Genomic DNA, 24,387 nt, shown 5'->3' on the forward strand with positions numbered 1-24,387 from the left:
GTCAGACTGGTGGACCCCGTTGGCCCAGACCCACTGCCTGAGATAATAAAAAGGTGCTAGCTGTCGGGGGAGGGGAGTTCTGTGGCAGGGACGGGCTGCTGTGGGGGTAACGGAGCAGCTGGGAAATTGACAATATGTTTAGCCCCATGTCAGATTTCAAAATTGCATATAAAAAAATCTGTTTGCTCTTTTGAGAAACTGATTTCAGTGCAAAATTCTGCTGGAGCAGCACTATTAACTGATTAATTCATTCCCCATGACAGTATCCCTTTAAAAATTCTGTATGACAACTGCAGTTCATTGCACCTATCTTGCTACTTTTTGCTTTGCTTCTTTTCATTTAGATAAGCATAGCTCCCAGCATTCCCCCCTAGCCTTTCAGAAGTGACACCGAATGGCCAAAAAAAAGCTATGGCTAAAAACACTTTCTCAGTGTATTGAATATCAAAGAAAGGTTATTGACATACGGAGCAGCTTTTATTGAAGCATCTGACACAACATGGCTCTCCCTTTTCATAGATTAAATGAACTGTGTCCCAGGTGTGCTGTTCTATGCCAGATGGTTCAATAAAACTTGCTCCATCATTTTATTGGGTAGACAAACAACTATTCTGGTGAGTGTAACTAAAATGTCCTTTATGTCTTTATTGCCTGTGTCAAATAAATATAGTAGTTTAACATAGTGCATTATTCAGGCACAACTTGCCACCAGCAATGCAAGCTACAGGCACTTCCAAGAAACACATGCTAATTTACTCCTGAAAACAATGTGCTACTTAGTAGCAGCTACTTGTCACAGCTACAAAACACCACAAAATACCCTTCGAAAATATATATACACGCACTCCTGCAGCCGTGACAATTGAGGTAAAAATTGTAGCTTTATTCCATCATGTTAAAAGTAGCGTCCTAACGCGTTTCGTACCAAAAGATACGTAATCATAGGCACAGCAAAAAATACCCTGCCTCAGGTAGCAGAATTGCCCTGATAGTGAGTGTGTATATATATATATATATATATATATATATATATATATATATATATATATATATATATATATATATATATATATGTAACTGCTATTTAGTTTTGTTTTATTTGTAAAACAAAGTTAAGCAATCATTTCTCATTGGGCCTAAAGGGGTAATAAAAATATTTTCTTGCTCCAAATTGGCAACGGAATTAATCTCTGCCTCAAGCAGCATTCAAATCTATTTCCTTACTCAATTCCCTTTTTTATAAGGCACAGTATAAGATCTTTTTTCTCACAGAACTGAATGTAGGCCAGTATTGTATAAGTCTTATGTTCTAATTAGGAGAAAAAAAGACACTCTGACTGATGTTTTGCTTCTTTTTTGTTTTTGTTCTTTAACTTTACTATACCTTGTAGTGTAAAAAATTACACAGTTCCATAAAATGTGCAGCAGACCCTAGGTGGAAACAGAGCTGTGGTTTGGGTGCAACCTGTTGGCTACTAAGGTTGATATTTGGGGGCAGATTTACTAAGCTCGAGTGAATTTTCGAAGTCCAAAAAGTTTGAATTTCGAAGTAATTTTTTGGATACTACGACTTTGAATTTACTTCGACTGAAAGTAAAAATAGTTCGAATATTCGACCATTCGATAGTCAAAGTACTGTCTCTTTAAAAATCCTTCGATTTCAATACTTCGCCAAATTAAAGCTACCAAATTGCTATATGGCCTATGGTGACCTTCCTGTGCATTTTTTGACATTGAATTAAAATCCTTTGATCGATCTCTAAAAATCGTTCGAATCGTTCGAAAGATTTTTATTCAATCGATCCAATGCTATTTTAGAGATAAATCCTTCAAATTCGATATTCTAATTCGAAGGATTTCAATTTGATGGTCAAATTTCGAGGGTTTCAACCCCTCGAAATTCGACCCTTGATAAATCTGCCCCTTGGTGATATTATTGTCTCTTACATCCTTCTGAAAATCCCTGTTTGGCAGTCAATTAGTGTGAAATTTGTGGTCAACAATTTTTCAGTGTCCTGTGTATTATGAAACTAAGGCTGAATTACTATCAGGTTGGAGGTTTTTCGGTGTCTGTAACCTGGGCATCAAGCCTCGTCAAGTTTACTGCCTGGTATCTACTGGTATCTAAGACCTAACATGTGATATAATATAGTAACAATATGGCAGTGATACAGTAATGTTTACCAATTAGTGGGATTTGGTTAGAGGTTATTTTGCTTATAGGTGAAATTATGGAAATTAATGTATGTGTGTTACTATGAAATTTAATGAGTTTGTACAGTGAGATGCATGATCTCTTATTGGGTTAATTGTTGAATTAGGTGATATTGGGTCAAAAGTCTCACAGCTTTGGAGACATTGTCTCTGGATCTGTGGCTTTTCTGAAGCTACCAGGTCTCAAATTCTATGGGCTTTCCATATGAAAAGGGTGTATCTTATGCCGTGTATCTAGTTAAACCTGCTTCTGCATCGGGTCAGCTGAAGTGTCCAGAGCAAGGTGGATTTTGTAACTGATCTTCTCTGCAATCCTCAATTATTTTCAGCGAGCTCTTATCCCTTTGAGTCGTATTCCCAAGCCGGACACAGGCATGTCCAATTAAAATGTTTTCAACTTGAAGATCATAGTAAATGCCGCCTTACTGCCAGCACATCTTTTTATTGCTTTGAGATATAGCATAGCATCTGAGGATCCTTCTGCATTATCGTTCTACTCTTGCTATTCGAACTAAGGTCATTGGTAATGTTTAGATATTTGGTGGTGAAGACTTGTTCTTCTGTACATATACCACTCATTTTAGTATATGTAAAATTAAACATAGTACCCATAGTCAGCAAAATTCTAAAAAACAAAAAACAAAAAAAAAAACGATAAATGACAGCCTCTGTACATTTTATTATTTTACTTATGCTTCACTGGATTCTCGCTGGCACATTAATGTCTTTTATGCATACTTGAGTATGCCTCCTGTTTACACGTGCAACTGTAAAAAGGCAGCATTTCCCACCCATAAGAGCTTTTTTTTCAAGTATCATGTTATCAAAATAAATAGAGGCACACGTGGAGATTCGGGGAGATTTAGTCGCCCGGCGACAAATCGCCTCTTCTTGGGGCGCCTAATTTCCCAGAACAACCTTCCCACCGGCTACAACCGAAATCGCCGGCAAGATGGCACTCAGATCGATTTGTTTTCCGAAGTTTCCTCCCCGAACTATAATAACTGAAAAAAAAAAAACGTAGAAATATGTTCAAACTTTCATAACCTGCCAAATATTGAAAAATGAACATGGTAATTAGGGGGTGTGGCCACCAAAATGGGCATGATCAAAAAATTTTGCTTTTTTTGTCTCTCTTTTTATTTCCAAAATGTTGGGAGGAATGCCTATACATCCTGGGGCCCCCTGCAGCCGCAGGGTCTGCTTCCTCTGTAGTTATGCCCTTGTGTAGACCTCTGTATACTATACTATAGTGGTAAAAATACACGTCTTTATAAAGAAGAGGGTTATTTATGGATTATTATATATTAGAGATCACAATGCACTGTATTGATTGTTGTACAAAAACAAGAAAGATTTATAAATACACCATTTATTTTACGCCAGCTTTCACGCACACCATTTTTGGGGCATAAAGATTCTTTGAGTAAACATCTTAGTAAGCACCTAAAGAAAACGAACACTGAAAGCTTTGCAAATCCCACAGGCTCTCTTTCAGTCAGAGCTCACATACTGACAGATTCCTGCAGGGTTGTCAGGTCTAGTTTTCAAAACCAGCCCAAAACTAGCCAAGAGGCACTTCAAAAGTAGCCCAAAAATAGCACAATATGTGCAGTGGGAAAAAAAAATGAATATATGTGAGAATATGCCTTTTCAAGTTTTCACTGTTTCGCAAATTTCTCTATGAAACAAAATTGGGACAGATTTACCCATCACAAGTAGAGTTGCCACGAGGCCGGTATTTTACCAGCCTGGCCGGTAAAAATGATGGTTGATCCCAATGTTATTAATAGGGAAAAAAGATAAGTATATAGGAAGGCCGGTATTTTTTTCCAGAAAAGGTGGCAACCCTAATCACATTCACAAGGGGGTAACTACAGAGGGGGGCCAGGCAGTATAGGGGCCCCATAAAGCCCTAATTCATATAAAATTTCAATACATATTGGTAAAACAGGTCAACTTCTAGTCATTTTGGTCAGATTATTGCCCCAAAATTGTCTGAAGTTGAAAAAAAAGCCCAAAATCTGGTAACTCCCGACTTCTACACAAGTTAGTCTCGCTGCATGCTGGAGATTGTAGTCTTACATTAAATTTAGCAGTCTGCAAATTGTTAAAGGACCAGTAACATCAAAAAATTAAATTGTTTTAAAGTAATAAAAATATAATGCAGTGTTGCCCTGCACTAGTAAAACTGCTGTGTTTGCTTCAGAGTTTGCTTCAGAAACATTACTATTGTTTATATAAATAAGCTGCTGTGTAGCAATGAGGGCAGCCATTCAAAGGAGAAAAGGCTCAAGTTACACAGCAGACAGCAGATAAGCTCTGTCTGTCTAATGGTGTTATCTGTTATCCATTATCTATCCTGTGCCATTTAGCCGTTTTTCAATTTCCGTCATTGCTACACAGCAGCTTGTTTATATGAAGTATAGTAGTGTTTCTGAAGCAAACACATCAGTTTTACCAGTGCAGGGCAACACTACATGATATTTTCATTACTTAAAAACACTTTCAGTTTTTGGCGTTACTGCTCCTTTAAACAAAAACTACATTACCCAACATGCATCGGGAGACGCAGGCTTAGCACATTAGGGCAAGAATAAACTTTGCCTGGTTTCCAAAGTACAAACCAGCCAAAGGCCCAAAAAAAGTTACCCAAATCCGTACCTTGGCTAGTTTGTACTTTCAAAACCCGCCTGGGCTTTAAATTAGCAGCCCAATTTGGCTGCAAAACCTCCAACCTGGCAACCCTGGTTTCCTGCTAGAGGAAAGAGCACGCTGTGTTGTTTGTTCATGTTGTTACACTGCTAATAAAGTATTTAAAAAAAAAAAAAAAAAAAAGGAGCAGGAGAGGGGAGAGCTAGAGGGCTGTGCAGAGCGAGTAGCTCGCATTTCTGGGATGTTTAAACTGGAGCAGCCTTTCTATTGTGTGTAATTTGTCTGTCTGGCAAGCAAATAGCACAGGAAAGAGTTAAAGCAGCATGCTCATTCCTCTCAACCCGCGGGCCGGCCCTTGTTAGTTGATTGCACCGTTACCTAGAGGAAACAAAGTTGCAACTTCCAAGCGACCACTGAGTGCGATTTCCAAGTTCTGTGTGATGCCTGCAGCGTCCCTAGTGCCTGCATCTGTGCTCATGTAAGCCCGAGCCGCTGCAGCCTTATGACAAGGGACTATGGGAAACGGTATGTGCTCTAGGAAACACAAGAGGATTTTCCAGGCTCTCGCCTGCCTGGCCGTGGCCATAGGATTTGTCTATGGAGCGATGTTGAACTATCACCTGCAGAATGGACTGAAAAGGGCAGAGACTGTGGCACTCAAGTACCAGCAGCATCACGAGTCGCTCTCGGCGCAGCTGCAAGGTATGGGGGAAGGAAGGGGGGCAGGAGGGGTGCTGTGGGTGCTGGGAGAACGCAAGAGGGGTGCTGAGATGTGCATGGGATCTGTCTGGGTCTGTGTTGTTCTTGGTGGAACTCTTGACCATATGGGTCACTATCACAATAGAAAATAAAGTGACGCAGTAAAAGAGACGTTGCAGAGCCAATCCAAAAAAAGAGCAGCTCTCTTATGTTCCACGTCCCCCAGTCATGGGAGAATCAGGTATTCTAAGGTGAGCTTATAAATAAGGTTGCACTTGCAAGCTTGGGCATATTGCTCTATCTACTTGGGAGATATTTACATAACTGTGTGTTACCAGGGGCCAGTTCAGACTAGCACTTTTTCTGGGTCATTTTCATTCTGTTTGCCTCGGCCTTTAGATTTCCACTCTGTGTCAAACACTGAAGCAGTCATTGTTAGGAGTATATGTACAAGGATACAAAATACTGCATAAATAGTCGATCTTTTGGAGAGCGATCATTATTTCCGCGTGCTATTCCAAGCTAATCAATTTGTTAGCCCAAACCCCATTGTGTGTGTGGGTGTCATAGAGGGAAGCAGATAAAATATCCACTGCATAAAAAAAAATCCAGCGCCCCCCCTACCCTCCAATTATAATATAGGCCTGGGAGTGTTTGCAGATGAGCACATCCGCTGTCCATAGGAATGTCAGAGCTATGATCCTACCTCCAAAGTAAACTTTTCTCCTGCTTTTCTTACCCTCCTCCCCCCTCAGGCTACTAGACGTGTACAATTTCTGGATAGGCACAGCACTTGCCATAACTCCCCCTTCCCTGCCTTCCCTACTCACACAAACACAAATTGGGATCTATGCAAACTTTCCTCTAAGCTTCTAAATTGTGGTGCGCACAAAGAATTGTATGTGAAACTGCAACATTTTGCATTTATTCTTACCTATGCACACAATTTAAAATGTGCGCACAAAATAATTTTTTTTGCACATATAGTCGAGAAGGAATTAGAGGGACCATTGGATCCATGTGTCTCTCTAAGTTATTTACACTGTACAGAATTTAGAAACACGTTTAGCAATGTTCAAGGATATCAGCTGTCAGCCTGGCATGCTTGGAATTGGGTAGCACCAGTTTACTGCTGTAGGGAAATTCACTGGAAGGTTTGCAGCATTTTGTCACCTAATACATGCATATCATATAATATTACAAAATAAAAAGAAGAGTGTGTGTGCTTTAACCCTTTAACGCCCAAGCACATAGGCTTTTGCAGGTGAGTCTGCTGCACCCACAACCGCCTAGGCAATGAGCCAAGGGGGCTAATATGTCAGTCCTGCGATGCAATCATTGACATGATCATCGTGGGACCCGGTCCAGTGCCGCCCTCTCACTTCCTGCTGCACAGGCTCTGCGATCCTGGACCCCCCCAACGCTGCCAATGATCCCCCCTGCCCACAGAAACTAATCATTTTACTGAAGGTAGCTTTTTATTTTAAATTTTTGTATTGTTTTGCTTTTCTGGCTTTTTTCTGTTGTACACTCTTGCACATATTTACACACTCACATATACACACATTTATACACATTTTAGAATTGTACACACATGCATAGACAAGCATACACATATACTTTTTTTTTTTTAGTTCTTCATTTTATCATTTTGCCTTTTTTCCTAAAAACTGTTGATTTCACAGTGTGACTATTGGATCAAGCATTCTGACCACTAACCATGCTGTCGGACCAGTTATCTTGTTATTTCATTGATTTGCCTAATTATATTTGATTTTTTGTGATTTTATTGCAGTTTTCTGCTTACATTAACAAATTTTTGCAATCTTGTAATCATCAGAATGTGTACTTTGCAAAAATATATGGGTTTTTGGGGGTCTTTGTACTGTTAGGGGGTCTTGTGCCACATAATATACAGTCAGGGGGCTTTGTTCACAGAAGCTGAATTGGCAGCCAAGAAAATTCATATGCACTTTTTTCATTTGGGGTCCGTACATGCATGCCATTTTCTTTGGTATATCTATGCATATTGGGCATTAAGCTGTTCAGTAGACCATTGACGGTTATATTTAGGGTATTTTTTTATTGTATGTAAGAAATTGGGTGAGATAAACAAATTGCAATATTTTTAGGTGATTTTCAGAAATGTCATAAACGCTGCCTTTGGCAGTTTGGAGTAGAAACAAATAATTACCCATTTTGGATTCAACAGAATGTGTACACCAAATATATGGTTTTCAGGGGTCACCATCATTTTTGTAGCTGGCAGTGTTTATAAATTAAGGTAAATGTAAGCCATCAAATAAGTATGCACAAGGTTGATTTTGGGGTCTTTACATGCAATATACTTCGATAAACCCATGTTCATTGTATATGAAACTGTTTAGCGGACCTCAGGCGTTCATAATTAGGGTGTTTTATTGTGGTACCTAATAGTATGTGGGAGAAAAGATGCTGCAAAATGAAATCCAAAATCACCAAATTTAGCATACCCAATTTGGATTTGGTGGAATGTGTACTTTACAAAAATATATGGATCTCTGGGGTTAACATACATTCTTCTACCTTTGCCCCTCAAAAAATGCTGTAAACGTGTTAATTTAGCAATATCTGGAATTACAGAAGTGATAGCTAATAGCCTCTATATGCCACATACTTAGTTAAACCTATACAAATTGGGCATCAAATTGTTCAGCGGACCCCAGGCATTCATGTTTAGGGTGTTTTATCTTGTTACCTAATAGTATGTGGGTGATAAGATGTTGAAATCTTTGAGGTCATTTTTCAAAAATGTTACAAATATTTCTAAAAATAATAACTTTAGGAAAGAATTGGGACTTGGTAGTTTGGAGTACAAATATATTTTTACACATTTTTGATCCATCAGAATCTGTTACAGAAGTGGAATTACAGAAAAATTCTAGCATATTTTGAAAGCTTAGGTTGCCCTGAAAAAAAGATATTTTGTTTTCCTGGGTAAACTAAAAGACTCTCCCAGGAAAGGCCCTTAAAGGAGAACTAAAGTCTAACAAGGAGCTAGAAATGTTGTACATTATGTTTTGTGCTTCTGTACAGCCCTTTAGCAGGGAAGATCTGTGTCTCCAAAGATGCCCCAGTAGCTCCCCATCTTCTTTTCTGCTGATTCACTGCACATGCTCTGTACTGCTGTCACTTACTTTGCTTAGGGACCAACTCACAATATACAGTATACATAGAATAGAAATGTCACAATAAAAGGCTGATTAGTAATGAATACAGATAATTACTACATGGCAGCACAGAAACCAGTGCAACTAGCATCAGAATTTAATAATCAGCCCTGTAGCATCAGCTTATATTACAGGCCAACCCAATTTTCTTCTTGATAATTTGCGACGACCCCTAAGCTTAGCTTCTCAACACCTGCTCAGAGCCCAAGATGGTGACCCCCTGTGACAAGTTTGAAATCCTGGATCATTGCTGCTATTGAGAAGGGGAAACTTTAGGCAATAAGTTTTAGTATATAAAACATGGTATTTTTATACATATTAATGTTTACGGTTTAGTTCTCCTTTAGAGTGAAAGAATCTTCAAAAATGGTCTGGCAATAAAATTACCAACTGGCCAATCAGCTGTCAGTAAAAGGGGTTAAGGGCACTATCCAAAGTCGCTATCCCAGTAGTAATAGCACATGCAAAAGAATGGGAATCCTCCCTGCTAGTGCTACAACTGAAATCTATTGATCTAACATACTGAGGTTTAGTGTGCAAATGTTGCATGCTATTAATATAACACTGTATTCAAATTACAGTAATATTTTTATTATTATTTCCACAGTGCTATACAATAGAGGAAGATCCACTTGAATCAATTGAGCTGCTAGCCTAGTTGACCTGGAAAAGTTAAATTGTGCATAGTGTCTTTACAAACCAATCCCTGCTGTTACTTCACTTCAGCCCCCATGATTCATTAAACCTTGACAATATGTTGGGAAATGCTGGGAGCTAAAGTCTGTCAACGTTTGGGTGGAGCTACTGTAATACAGAAGTTGTATCCACTTTAATTTGATCTTTACGGGTCAAGTTTATGCATTCCTACCATGCTGCAGTGAGGCAGTTTCTTTTTTTTTTTTGGTAAAGGCAATATTGACTGTTCTTACTTGACTCTTGCTTGCTTCTTTTACCCTAGTGATTTTTTCTTTTTTTTTTAAAGAGGACCATGTATGTATCATTCCCATCAAAGCCATATGCTTACCCTGGATCATTACTTTCCTAGATCATAATGTTATAGGTGCAAATAAGCCAATACTTACTGAACCCATAAAAGAAAAAAAGGCCAATGTTTCAGGCACTAACTAACCTTTCTGACACTTTTCTGTTTGTTTCCCTTGAGAAAGGTTACATTTAGTGACCAAAATGCTGGGCTTAAAAGGGTTGCTCACCTTCAAACAATTAGTTGTTTTCAGATAGATCACCAGAAATAATTACTTTTTCCAATTACTTTCTATTTTCCGTGTCACCGTTTTTCTAATATTGAAGTGTAAATTGTCTTTTTTTCACCTTCTAAAGCAGCTCTGGGAGGGGGGGTCGCTGACCCTGTAAATTGATACATTTAGTTGATACATTTCTTATATATGTCCCTGCTGAGAAGAATCTCTGGGTTTCATTACAGGCTATTAGAATTGATACAATAGTTGCTAATACAGAGATGCTGGTAAGAAATGTATCAACTAAATGTTGCAAAATTGTAACAGTTTAGAGTCTGCGCCTGAATTACTGAGCTGCTGGACTCAAACACCAGACACGAACATTCAACTTTAAACTTAAACTAAAAACAGTAAAAAATAAATAATGGAAAGTAATTGAAAAAAGTCTTTATTTCTAGGTAACAATCTGAAAACAACTGAACTGAAAAAAAGTGTTTGGAAGGTGCACAAGAAATAGCATTTTTCCTGATTAGCCAAAAAGAATGCTCGGCACAACCCCCATTCATTCATTTTGCTATGTTTTCATTAATCAATTTAAGCTGAAAACTCAAAGTCGCTACAATTGCTGGATACATCCCCTTTGAATTTCTTCCTTGTTTGTTGCATGTTACAGTCTTCTCTTTATAGGTTTAAAGTGCTAAAACATTTTTGACCCTTTTGAATTGTTAACATATAGATTCCTTAGTAATTAGAGCATGTAGCCTTTGATTTTTTTTAGGTCACTTCCAACCACTTTAGTAAATACATGACAGAAATACACAGCTAGAGACATAAAGACCAGATGCATAGATTACTAAACTCTCTTCAAAGAGCACTCCACTCAAACTCAGGTCCTTTGTGCACCATGGCTTCCTATTTGTGTCTGTATGTTATCCATCAACTTAGATTGTAATCTCTATGGGAGTCTTCTTCCTACTGTCTTTTACCACAGTGCACTTAACACTATATATTTATTTATTATAATGTTTGTCTTCCCTATGTAATGCAGTGGGCCACATAACATCTACCAAGGAGAGCCCTGAGCTATGGAATGCTACACTAGTGTTTCCTATTACAATAATTACATTCATGCACCTAAACATGAGGAGTGTGCAGACTGTGTAAAATGTACCACAACAAACACTTCACTGTTAGAGTCTCCACTGAGGAATGCAATAAAGCATAATGGAACCTCACAAGCCAGCTTAGGAAGACTATATTTTGTTGCCAGAATAGGAAAATCTACAGAATGCTAATAATATATTAGAGGGGCAGCATACTACTTGTTCATTAGAAGCCCAATAAATATGGATTGTGCTGAAACTGGGTTCTGTTATAGAAACCAGTCACATATCAGTATCAGCAATACAGTATACCAGTAAGTTATGCCTGTTGATTGCAGTAGGTTAATGGACTTGGAGAAGATGTTAATGGCTTTTATCCCATTATCCACATTCACTGTGAACTTTAAAACAGAAGGTATTCAATTAGCTCTTGCTGCACACAAAGCATTACATAAAAAGCTTTAAAACCAAAAATGAGATGCTTTAAACTTCACTTAAGGAATTATAGGTGGGGACAAGCAAATGACTCTTGATTCTTCTACTCCAATGAAAGAATTTATTTGAAAAAAAAAAAACCTTTTTTTATTGTCAGACACCTTTGCTTGTATGCACCATTTATCAGGTTCCTTTATATCAAAACACCGCATATTAATAAAAAAAAAGTCAATCCCCAGGTTTATTTAAATATTCACAAGATATTTTCAGAATGATCAGATATTATCAAATATTATGTGAATTCCACTATGCAAACAGATTATGTGACAGAATTTCTCTTAAAATTTGAAGAAAAAATAAATAAAAACAATTGCACAATCACAGCTTTTATAATGTGTTTTTCTTGCAGATAGAATTTAGTAGCATAAACATTTTTTATACCTATTGGGCCACTTTTATAAGCCATTTATAAGCATTCCCTTATAAATCCCTTACTTTGCAGTTTAAAATAGCACTAAGAAACCCCCCTATGGATAAAACAATTTCTTCTATAAATATCTTGCTCCCACCGGGGGAATATACAGTAAGTATATTATAAAACAAGGAACCTCTGCTTCTCTATTCCCTGCTGTAACATAATCTGTTTGTATAGTGGATTTCATAGTAATGTCTGATTAGTGCTGTTATCTGATCACCCTGCAAATATCTTGTGAATATTTAAATAAACCTGGGCATTGACTTTTTAATTAATATGTGGTCCGAACTGAAGGCATCTGCTCAGTTTTATGTCTGCCCTGGTTCACACTCACACATTTCTGCACTGATGTCCACTTCATGTGTCTACACCTGGGCCAATTCAGTGGCTTCTGGTTGCAGATGCAGACAGTTGCATATATGAGTAGAAGGGATGTTTCTTGGTCTACATAAACATCCCCATGTGGCCTTATCATTAACATATGCATTCCTGAATAATTAGAGCACATAACTTTGTTTTTTAGGTCACTTCAACCACTTTTGTGTGTACACAACATATATATACACATTAGATTGAATAATAAAATAGAACTCTGGCATAAACATACTGTATATACATTGAGAGGTTTCCCATTTTTGGTCTCTATGGCAGAAGCCATAGATCGCAGTGTCTTATGATTTTGGCTTTTTTCAATGAGAAACCTAAAGACTGGGGGACATATATTACCGAACTCTATTCAAAAATAAACTTTCGAACATTACTTACCTTGTTTTGGAGTGTAAAGGAGAAAGAAAGGTGAAATCCCTGCCGGGTGCCAAATGTCAATTACCTGATGCTGGTGCTCCTTTTAGCAGAAAACTTCTCCAACCCCCGGTACTTCTGAGGTATCGGCACAGAGCAATCTTCTTCTGCATTCATCTTTCTTCATGTTGGCTACCCATGCACAGTAGAGTGAAAAGTTAAGCTTTATTTCAAAAAGCCTGATTTTTCACTCTTATCGCACATATGGCCCAGGGCCATTAACAAAAAGGATGACTCAGTGGTGCTTGCTCAGAAGTACCCCAGGCCAGTGCAGTTTTCTGCATGCTGGCCTAAGGTAAGTGATTATAATCACTGGGTGTGCCTTACATTTTGTATCCCCTGTAATTTCACCTTAGCTCATCCTTTAACAGTTAATTCCCAAACCTTTGAGCAATTACATTGTTTAATTAAAAGGTGTGTGTTGACCTTGACTATATTGTTTTAGACTTATATTCAACTGCTTTCTCTTTTTTCTACCTGTTTTAATGAAATTAATTTGTTTGCCCCCTCTAAATGTTCCCAGTATTATGTCAGTAGGGCAAAATGCCATCATTTATGCCCTGACTTGAAACGTTGGCAGCACGTAATGCATCAGCGCCATTAATGTATCAAACTGTAAAGGTGGCCATAGATGTTAAGATTTTTAAAAAGGTCTTTTCATTATCGTAGCACCAAGCTTATCTTGAGACAATCGTTTAAATGTATGATTTCAACGAAAACAACCATTTCAAGTGTCTAGTTGAAGCTAGGAAAGCTGTGGGTAGCTGCCTGCTTGGCCTATTTGAAAACAGTATTACACTAATGATACATGGTACCGGTTGTAATTATATTGGAATGCTATATTTATACAACTGTTTGTTTAAGTTTAAAGTTGGATGTGCTAAGGTCACAAAAGGCTAAAGCTTTAGCCACACTTCCCGCTGGACAACTGTGCTCCAGTTTTGCTCTTAAGGCCATTGGTCAATTTTGCATTGTAAATTTAAAAAGGGATGCTCACCCCTCCATGCTGCACCAGCTTTCCTTACCCCCAGGTTAGAAACCACTTACTCCTAGCCCCACCCCTTTATTACAGTAGACGATTCGTTAATTTCAGCACCTTTACTGGCCTGAGCGAATACAGCCCCTGTAATTTTCCACATAAAGTCTGTCGTTCTAGTACAGACATATCTTCCCTCTAGAGTTTGTTCTGTTACTGTGCCATAGTTTTTACTATAACTTAAAGGAGAACTAAAGCTTAAATAAAGTCCAAGGCAACCACAGCCCTTTAGCAGTAAAGATCTGTGTCTCCAAATATGCCCCAGTAGCTCCCCATCTTCTTTTCTGCTGATTCACTGCACATGCTCTGTGCTGCTGTCACTTACTGAGCTTAGGGACAAGTTTGAAGTCCTGGATCATTGCTGCTATTGGGAAGCTGAAACTTTAGCCTGCTGCAATAAGTTCAATATATAAAATATGGCAATTTTAGCCACATTCATTTTTATGGATTAGTTCTCCGTTAAATGGAGAATAAAGGCAATGCTAGGAAAAATTACTTCCCAAGTTGCCTATATGTTAAAGAGATGCTTAATTTGTAAAAACAAATCTGGTGTTATCATGCACCAGGGTTGCTTTGCACTTGCAATCAAAAAATACGCTATTAAATAAAACATATGAGGTTGATATAATGTATAGTTTTGTGAAGTTAAAAGTAGAGAAATTTGAAACCCTGTGTTTGTGTGTTCGGAAAAGATTCACCTCAGAATGTAGAAATGTAGAACAGTAATGTGAAATTCCTACTCTAAGGTGACCTGACAATAAACATAAAGCACCTTGGCTATGTATTTGTGTGTGCAGTGAACTTTGTCTACAAAAAAAACCCCATGAAACTGGGAATATTCTAAGGGTTGTTAACATTTTTTCCTGACTGTCTCAATGTTCTTACTTCTTACTGTTGTTGGTTCATTTTTGTTACAGAAATTATTTCAAACCTATATCTATAATATGTTTGCTTCTGTCAATAGGTCATTTGCAAGCAGCGCTTAGAGGGGACATAAAATATAGGGATGTTCTAATGTAATATTGCCACGACCGGCACCCAATACCAGAACAAGTGCCAAGTACCCTGGTCTTGGCTCGGCTTCACCAGTAGTGTGACCACCGTTGGGCTTCGGGAGGAGCCCTCAAGCTTACTTGGGTGCCACCTGGACTTAACGAGGGGTACAAGGCGAGATGTTCTGGCTGGCAAAGGGGCACGGCTGTTAGCAGAGTCTTTTGGGCGGAAGGTCACAGTACAAAACGATAAGGCAGGCGCATGGTCAGACAGGCTGGGTCGAGGCAGGCGGATATCAGAATTGTAGTCAGACAGGCAAGGGTCAAACAGAAGGGTTCAAGCAGGAGAGTGGTCGAGATTAAGGCACAGGTCAGGATACAGAATGGAGAGTCGTCAGGAAACAGGCAGGGGTCAAACCGGAAAATCAGAATACAGGCAAACAGCACAAGGCTTCAGGAACCACAAGGAGCAAGATCTTATCACGGGCACTGGCTGGGGGTCAGAATGGGCATTAAATACTGTCCAAGTTCGCGCCAAACGCGCGCATTTTCACGGCAATGACGCCAGCGCACCTGTACCTTTAAGAGGCGACCCCGCCATGCAGGTAATTTTATTACAAATATAAAATGTATCTTTTATAAACTAGTGAGGCAGACACCATTAGTCTTACTGGTTTAGCCAGGATACATGTGTAATTTTCTTATTTTAGTACAGTAGCGTAGGCCCTAGATCCTAATTCCAGGATTCACCAGCCGTCGTTGGTGAATTTCCGGAGGTTAGTGAATTTGCCCCCATGACTGAAGCATTAAGGTGACAGTACGACCAGTATGGTATCTTATCAATCGTTCTGTGCAACAAATGGAGTAATTATGGTATAAGTAGACCTACATGTTTATGGCCACTTTTATGTTGTTACATTAGTTCAAATCTGCTGGCTTACAAATATAGTCAAAACAGATAATTGTTGATCCACACGATCAAATGATTATCTGACATAAAGGCTTTGCCGACTTATCATACATACCTGTTGGACACGCGAAGGTTTGCCACCTTGTCTGGAAAAAAATACAGGGTTTCCTATTTATTTATCTTTTTTCCCTATTAATTACATTGGGATCCACCATAACTTTAACGGCCAGGCTGGTAAAATACCGGCCAGGTGGCAACCCTAGACACTCGTTATGGTTAAAATAATTTCTAGGCATGCATGGCTAGCTTTAAGGTGGCCATATACAGAGAGATCCGCTCGTTTGGCGATGTCGCCAAACGAGCGGATCTCTCTCCGATATGCCCACCTTGAGGTGTGCAATATCGGGCTGATCCGATCGTGGGCCCTAGGGTCCAACAATCGGATCCTAACGAATGGGAACGGGCGGTCGGATCGCGGGACCGCATCAATGAACAGATGCGGCCGCGATCCAACAGGATTTCTTGTCCCATCCGATCGAGATAGATCTTGATGGGGGAAGCCCGTCGGGGGGGGCATACACGGGCCAATAAGCTGCCGTCTCGGTCTGCTTTTATCGGCCCGTGTATGGCCACCTTAATTCTGTAAGTTTTACAGATGCATAGGCTATACTTGATCATGTATGTTCATGCATCTCAGCAAGAGTGCTGAAACCCTTACTGTGTAGATATTGACTGACACTGCTTCTGTGTGGGAGATGCAAGAATCCACATTTTTTTATCAACAGGCAGATCTGACAGCAGTCCAGCAAGTACTTACTTATTGTATAGTTTGATATTCTCCGACCTGTGGAGAAGTCCCAGAGGCAATCCTGTTTTCCTTTGTGTTCACACAGGGCTGAGAATATTCAAGCATTCTTTAGGTGTTGTCAGACGGGCAAACAGTTTCTGGATATAAGAGAATGATGTGGCGATACAAATGATGTTGGGCCCGGCACTAGACTTATTAAACTTAAATTTGGCTTTCTACTCTTTGCACCTTATTGTTCAGATTTATGACTGGTGTTAGGCAACATATGGAGTTGCCGTGTTAGGCGAAAAAAAAAAAAAAAAGCATAAACTAATCGATTCCAGCAGGTAGTTTGAAAGGTTATTTGTGAGAGTATGACACATCTTTCCAGCAATTACAAGTGGTCAGGGAATTCAGCAAGGAAAACAAATTACTGGAATAGCATCCCACAAGAACAAAACATGGTTCATGGAATAGATAGCCGCAGTAGTAGTATTGACTGTAGTATTGGCTATGACTTGCAGCTCACTGGGACCATGTCTCTGTTTGCACTTTGACTTTTATCATGAGTGATCTTCAGGTAAACAAGGCAACAACAATTGTTTATATATAACCAGAAACCTCAGAACCCCCTTCTTGTCAGCAAGATATTTATAAGGATTTCAGTTATAAATAAAGTAGAGATGCCCATTCAGTGGAAGACATTGGCTGCAGGTTTGTCTACTCTTGCTTTGATTTCTCCACAAATCAGTTCTTTAAAGGAGAAATAAACCTTTAAAAATGAATTTGGCTAGAAATTCCGTATTCTATATATTGAACTGAATGAGCCAAGCAGAAAATATTGTATTACAAATTTATAAATAGCCATGCACTCACCCGCTTTAAATAATTTCACCCTTGCGAGAGATAAATTTAAACACTCGATTAATTTAATTGGAAAGTATCTCCAATCGCATTCAATGGGTTGAAACCTGTTCCAATAAATATCAATAAATTATGAGCTTCCAAATTAATTCAACCAGTTAATATAAACCATAATTTAAATGATGGTTTACATTTAACTGGTTAAATTAATTTGGAAGCTCATAATTTATGGATATTTATTGGAACAGGTTTCAACCCATTGAGTGCGATTGGAGATACTTTCCGATTAAATGAATCCAGAAAATATTGTATAACTGTCATATAAGCTGATACTGCTGGGCTGAGTATTCAATTCTGATGCTAGTTACACTAGTTTCAGTGCTAGTGTACTAATCCGCATCAGCTTTATATTGTGACATTTATATTCAGTATATTGTGCATTGCTAAGCTCCATAACTGAACTAGCAGAAAATAAGATGGGGAGCTACAGGGGCATCTTTGGAGGCACAGATCTTCCCTGCTAAAGGGCTGTGGTTACCTTGGGCTGGTACAGAAGCCCATAACATAATGTACAACATTTCTGCTATGTTGCTTTAGTTAAGATTTACTTCTCCTTTAAAGTTTAAAGGTGATGTTCACCATTTTGAGGTCCAGCCAGAATTGTAGGACTTTGCAGAAGGATAACTTTATACATGACAATCTATTTAAGAAAAATACCTCCTTCTATATTATTTTAGTGGTTAAGATTTCCACTTACTGGATCCTCAATGGTGCCCTATCCTGTGGAGGAGGGGGGTCACCGACCTCATTTGCTTTCTGCACACAGAGATTGGCAGCAGGGCATTAGGACAGTTTTGATTTAAGTGATTCTGCACATGCACAATTTCTTCAGCCAACCAGATTGACCAATAGAGAAAGGAAGATAGATTGCACATGAACAGTAGTTCTTAATTCAGCTCTTTCTTCCTGCTGCCAGTCCCTGGACTAATCACTATTTGGGTAAGTAACTTATTTTAATTAATAAAGGAGGCCTTTTTTAAACTGATAACAATGGTAGATCCTACAGACTCTGGCAGGACTTTGCAAAAACTGAACATCCCTTGTAAGGTAATGCATAGAATTGCTGAGCCAAAAAAAGAATGTGCCAGGCAAGGTGTGGGAAAAATCTAGAGGAAAAAGGGAGTAGAATGGTGAAAAATAAGAGAAAACAGTGGACTTTACAGTAAGGCCTTGTGTACACAACTGGTTTTAGGGTCTAATTTAGTTGCACCTCGGTTGCCCAAACTCACAGTTAAAATGAGCTAAACATAGACCTTAAAGGAGAAGGAAAGCTACGGAGGCATTTTATTGCCAATAGATTAGCTGCAATAGTGCAAGCTAGAATGCTATATTTATTCTGTAGAATGTTTTACCATACCTGAGTAAAAAGCTCTAGAAACTCTCTGTTTGTTTAGAATAGGAGCTGCAGTATTAATGTGGTGTGACATCACTTCCTGCCTGAGTCTCTCCCTGCTCTGGGCTCAGATTACAGTAGAGAAGGGAGGGGTGGGGGGAGAGGAGCAAACTGAGCATGCTCTTGCCCAGGGCAATGAGGTTTAAGCTGAAGGCAGGAAGTCTGATACAGAAGCCCATGAGTACACAATAGAAGGAAAGAAATGCTGTATTTCTTTTGACAGGGGACTCAGAGCAACATTACTTTGGGGGTTTACTGGTATATTTAGATGGACCTTTCTGATAAGGCTTACTTAGTTTTAACCTTTCCTTCTCCTTTAAAGGCAGTGGCTGTCTGGGAGATTTGTCGCAATCAATTATTTATGTACGACTGCGGGCGGCAAATCTCCCGAAAATGCCTCTCCATTGGAAATAACTGAAATCGTCTGAATTAAAACCTACATACCGCAAAGTCGCCTGAAGTTCCCCCGGGAGGAAACTTAAAAAGAGCAAAACAATGCATTGGTTTTACCGCCAGTGATGTCAGTTATTTCCAATGGAGAGGCATTTTTGGGAGAGTTGTCGCCTGCAGTCGTGCATTTTTATCGAGGATGACAAACCTCTCCGTCAGCCACTGCCCTAACAATTTATTGGATGATTCGTGCTTCTTTCCTGTCTGTGAATTTTCCAAGATAATAGGACACCCAACAAAATCTGATCTGGCGACTGTGTGGACAAATCTCTGATAACCTGTTTTCATAATATTACCCTGTCAGTCTCTTTTTGAAATATTTATTCATTTGTGGTGGCTGTATCAGAGCCAATGCACATTGTACTGGCTGCATTTCTCTTGTACAGTATGGGAAATTTTAAGTATGCACAGGTGCACATTTGCCTTCAAGTCAAATTGATCACATGCCCTTCCATTCAGAAAAATCCAGATGGTTATGCTGAAAAAATTCTACAAACAAAATGTGTATGCAGAGATGTTAACACAGGGCTATCCTACTGATGATCCAAAGGGACCTAATTCTTTTCTTCAAAGATGACCCTTCTCAACTTCTTCATAGACCTTTAGGTTTATGGACAATGGCCCCACTGTATAAGACAGCTTTGATGTAAACAGCAGGATTAATGCAGAACATTTATTACTTTTTGTAAACTAGCAACACACCTGCACTGGGCTGAAGGATTGAATTGAGCGTGATTTAGCCATGTGTATGTGAAACTACACAGATGTATCAGTTGGGACCCAGGCTAAGAAATTGGATTGGGAAGGAGAAGAATAGCCCCATGGTGTAAAAACTTTGCTTGTGAGTTAAGTCATATTCACATTTTGACCTCACTGGGTATATAGGATCAGTATATAGGATTTCTATTCATTTTATTACATTCTGCATTTGTCTTTATTCATTTTTACCGTGTAATTTCTTAGAACTATTTTTATTTTGGGATCTCTACATGCAACAAACCTCTCTATTCTTACGAATTTGTGTATCAAACTTTTTAGAAAACCCTTGCCATACAACTTTAAATAGTTTTGATCATTCCAAATGACATGTTGAGGATCAGATACTGTAAGGGTAATGGCATACAGGGCAATTTGGAGCCTTTGCCACCAGATATTTTGTAGCTCTGCGAACAGGGAGAACTATTGCCCTTGGTAACAGGTAATTGGCTGGAATCACTGGGAGGGTGCCTAACATCACCCAGGGATTTTACCTTTCCTTCCCCTTTAATATGACATAGTCATAATCAAGGTTTGATTCAAACAGAATAAAATATGAAGGCAGAGCTTATTGTATGCCAAGAGCATTCCGCCCATGCATTGTAAAATTAGTACACGAGTGTGAGCTACCATGTAGTTTGCATTGATAAAATTGCTCTGCTTTGAGGCAAGCCATTTCTTTATAACAATATGAATCTTATGGATCCTTCCCCCCCCCCCCCAATGTCATAGAGCCAAAATGTGCACATTTTATTACTGATGGAGCTTATTCATTGCACTCCAATGAAAACAATGTGCCTTTTCATCATGAGGTATAGTGGAAACAGATGTTTTCATCAGTGATTTTACCCTTAACTGTGTTCAGTTCTGAATTGTATTGGAGAAAATGTCTGCAAATTCTTCAGGTCATGCACGGCCCTAACCAAATGGCTATTTGCTGGCTTCTCTGGGTGCTGGTAATAAAATAAAGAAGCAGACATGTTTATTCTCCTTGGGACACTATCCTTAAACTAGTTTGCATGCATGGATCTTAAACTAAAATAACTCGGGGGAAATTCTAATATCATTTAAATCTGTATAGGTATTTGGAAACTGCTCAGCACAAATTAATTATAAATGAAAGAGTATTACCTGGCAGTTTTAAGACGTAGCCCCTGATCATACCTAAACCATCCATAAATTGCACCCATATTCTGGTAAGACCTCATAAATTTTTTAGTTAACTTCCTAATAGGGACAGTTGGGAGACATATTGGATTGTAACCTTTTAATGTTAAAGTACTGTAAAATTAACTGTTCATAGGAATACCTACCTTTACAGTGTGCAGTGCCAAACATTAGCTGGAGTAGTGTAAAGGCCATTACCACTGGACTTTGAATCAGTGGTTCTCTGGAGTTAAAAATGGCATTGGAACATATGACAGTTTGAGTCAGGTAACACTCGGGGGAACACTACCTGACTGCATAATGCCTATGGTAAAGTTTTGTGGTGGAGGCATAATGGTCTAAAGTTCGTTATCACGGTGTGGGCTAGGGCATATTGTATCATTGAAAGCAAACCACTTCACAATTCTGTTTTTTTCACCTCGTGGCAACAGTTTGGGGAATTTTTGTTTCTCCAGTGTATCCTGCATGAATACAACTGCGTTGGTTATCCGTAGCCCACACTGGCATGCAAATCCTACAGAATACAGGTGCAAGTGGCACAAAAGGCTGAAATTCCAACCTCTCTTTCTGTTAAGCCATATATCTACTCTGTTGTAGTGGGGAAAAGAAAATGTTCAACTCTTGTTAAATAAGGAATAGTAATTATGTGGGGACAAATTTGTCATTATCTGGTGAAATCAGCAGAACATTTGATCCTAAAAACTAGACTTTTAAGATGCAAGGAATTGTTCTATTACAAGGGAAAATATTCACCAAAAGATATTTAGTGTTAAAAACAGTAACACCAAAAAATTTAAGTGTTTTAAAGTTATGTAAATATAATTTACACTGGTAAAACGGGAGTGTTTTCTTTAGAAACACTACTATAGTTCATATAAACAAGCTGCTGTGTAGCAATGGCGGAAATTGAAAAAAGACTATATGGCGCAGGTTAAATAGTTGATAACAGATAATACCATTATGTTCTACAGAGCTTATCTGCTGTGTAACCTGCGCCATTTCTCCTTTGAATGGCTGCCCCCATTGCTACACATCAGCTTATTATATAAACAATTAGTAATGTTTTTGAAGCAAACACAGCAGTTTTACCAGTGCAGGGCAACAGTACATGATATTTGTATTACTTTAAAACACTTTCATTTTTTTATGTTACTGTTCCTTGCGTATAATGGTTTCTGGAATAATGTAGACCAATTTATCATGCAACATAGTATGCGTTAATTAAGGCAGATTATAGTATAATGATGATAGCTTCTGTTTGGCTTCTTTTGGCTCGCCGGGCCACATTGGAAAAAGAAAAATTGTCTGGGGCCACACATGAAATACACAAACACGTTTGATTTGTAAAAGTAAAGGAAATACACAGAAAAGAACGACAAAACCAGTTGGATAACCAGATGGAGCTATACACTGGAATATGGAACACCTAGATATTAAATAGACGTATTATTATTACTAACTGGGCAATGGGCAGAGTCCCCCCTCCTCCTATTTCCTCGGGAACCAAGTGTTTCAAGCTGGGCTGCATTCATATTCATCCTGGGCCGCATGTGGCCCTCGGGCCGCAGTTTGTAATCCCCTGTTCTAAGCATAGACCCCAGCCTCACTGATTTCTGAACACAACAATTCTCACATTCCGTTATGTCTGGGCCATTCCCTTGCACTGGCCCTACATGTTTTCTAAATATGGATGACTTTTGAAAAACCCACGAAGAGTTAACAGGTCTGCAACATGGTGATCCTTTGGAGTTTCTAAAAGCTTCCAGTCAACTAGCCATAAACTGTCCAACCTTACATGTAGTTGCTTGTGCCAGCGCTGGAGCCAAATTATTAGATATGGTGTAATTAGTTCATACTGTCCTACTGTTTGTCAATCAGTGCAATTAATTCAAACTGAACATCTATCTATCTATCTATCTGTTATCTATCTATCTATCTATCTATCTATCTTCTATCCACATGTAGATTAGAATGGCTGTTGGTTTAACAAATTCTGCTAGGAGATGTTTAATGGCTGATTTAGATGTAGTCCAGATGCCAGCTATTTTCCTTAAATGTGTTTAGGTTTTTATGATACATTTGGTTGGCACACCCCTGACTAATTTTGTTTTGGAATTCATTCATTGGAAAGTCTTGTCATTGAGGAAATACTTTTTACATGACAACAGAGGGTGTTTGAAAAGAACCCTATTTACCGGACTTGTTTGGATGAACAATAAAGCTTTGCACAGATCTCATTTAAATTCACAGTATTATTGCCTGCAAAGGCTCCTCTGAAATGCTAGCTTCTAAATCTACAGAATGAAAATTCCCTATAATTTAAGGCAGCAAGGACTACTGAAAAAAATCTTGTTGATCCCTGCCAACTGTGGAACAGTGCAAAGGCAGATGAGAAAATATACACTTTTAGTGAATGAGGCTTACTTTGTCCTTTAAAGGAAAAAAACAACTGTGGTACCATGTTAGCTAATAGCAAAAATAACAGAAAAAAAACAAACAAATACCAAAAGTATTGTAGACGTGATACTGTACCTGTATTCGAAGGGGCCGTGGTGCTCGAAAGCTTGCAATGTATTTTATTGTTAGCCAATACAGGTATTACTTTTTGTATTTGTTTGTGTTTTTATTTGTTGTCCTTTAAAGGAGAAATATATGCAAATCTCATGCTTTTGGCAATGCAATCTCCACTCCATGCAAACCAATTTGGTTTTTTTATGTGTTTTAATGTGTGTTAAAATGCAGGTTTGAGCGCAAAAAAAACACATTCGCTAATTGATTCCATTATATTCTGCCTAGTTGTACCCATGAACATTATATTCCATTAGATTCCATTATATTCTGCCTAGTTGTACCCATGGGTTTGTTTGGACTCGGCATGCTGCATTTTCTTGCCCTGGATGCGCATTCAGCTACCAATAGTACAGATTGTTGGTTTTAGTATGGAAAAAAACATGCTTATCTGGGTTAAAAAGACTCGTTTAAACTAAATATATGCATTTTTCACACTCTGCATGCGTTTGAAAAATGCAGGAAAAAATATCTGTGTGTAAGAGCCCTTAGCCGCTGGACTACCCAAACATATTATGCCCCAATCAGTACAGGTACTATACTACATTTTGAATTTAGAAGTCCACTTTAGTTATCCACTATAGCACAAGGATTAACACAAGAATTGGCATAAAATC

The 24,387-nt window shown here is 38.6% G+C and overlaps 1 protein-coding gene across 4 annotated transcripts in view; it reads left to right on the plus strand.

Moving 5' to 3' along the window:
* Window positions 1-5,032: 5,032 nt before the first annotated feature.
* The window catches only part of golim4.S (golgi integral membrane protein 4 S homeolog), a 59,482-nt gene continuing 40,127 nt past the window's right edge, over window positions 5,033-24,387 (plus strand). For 3 of the 4 annotated variants that reach the window (XM_018265708.2, XM_018265709.2, XM_018265710.2), the window contains exon 1: window positions 5,033-5,571. In XM_018265708.2, the coding sequence (XP_018121197.1) occupies window positions 5,385-5,571 (187 nt within the window). In that variant the 5' untranslated portion in view covers window positions 5,033-5,384. The remainder of the gene's footprint in view (window positions 5,572-24,387) is intronic. The other variant, XM_018265711.2, reaches the window with a different exon arrangement.

The sequence above is a fragment of the Xenopus laevis genome, chromosome 5S (assembly GCF_017654675.1).
Source record: "Xenopus laevis strain J_2021 chromosome 5S, Xenopus_laevis_v10.1, whole genome shotgun sequence".
In the NCBI taxonomy this organism is placed as follows: Eukaryota; Metazoa; Chordata; class Amphibia; order Anura; family Pipidae; genus Xenopus; species Xenopus laevis.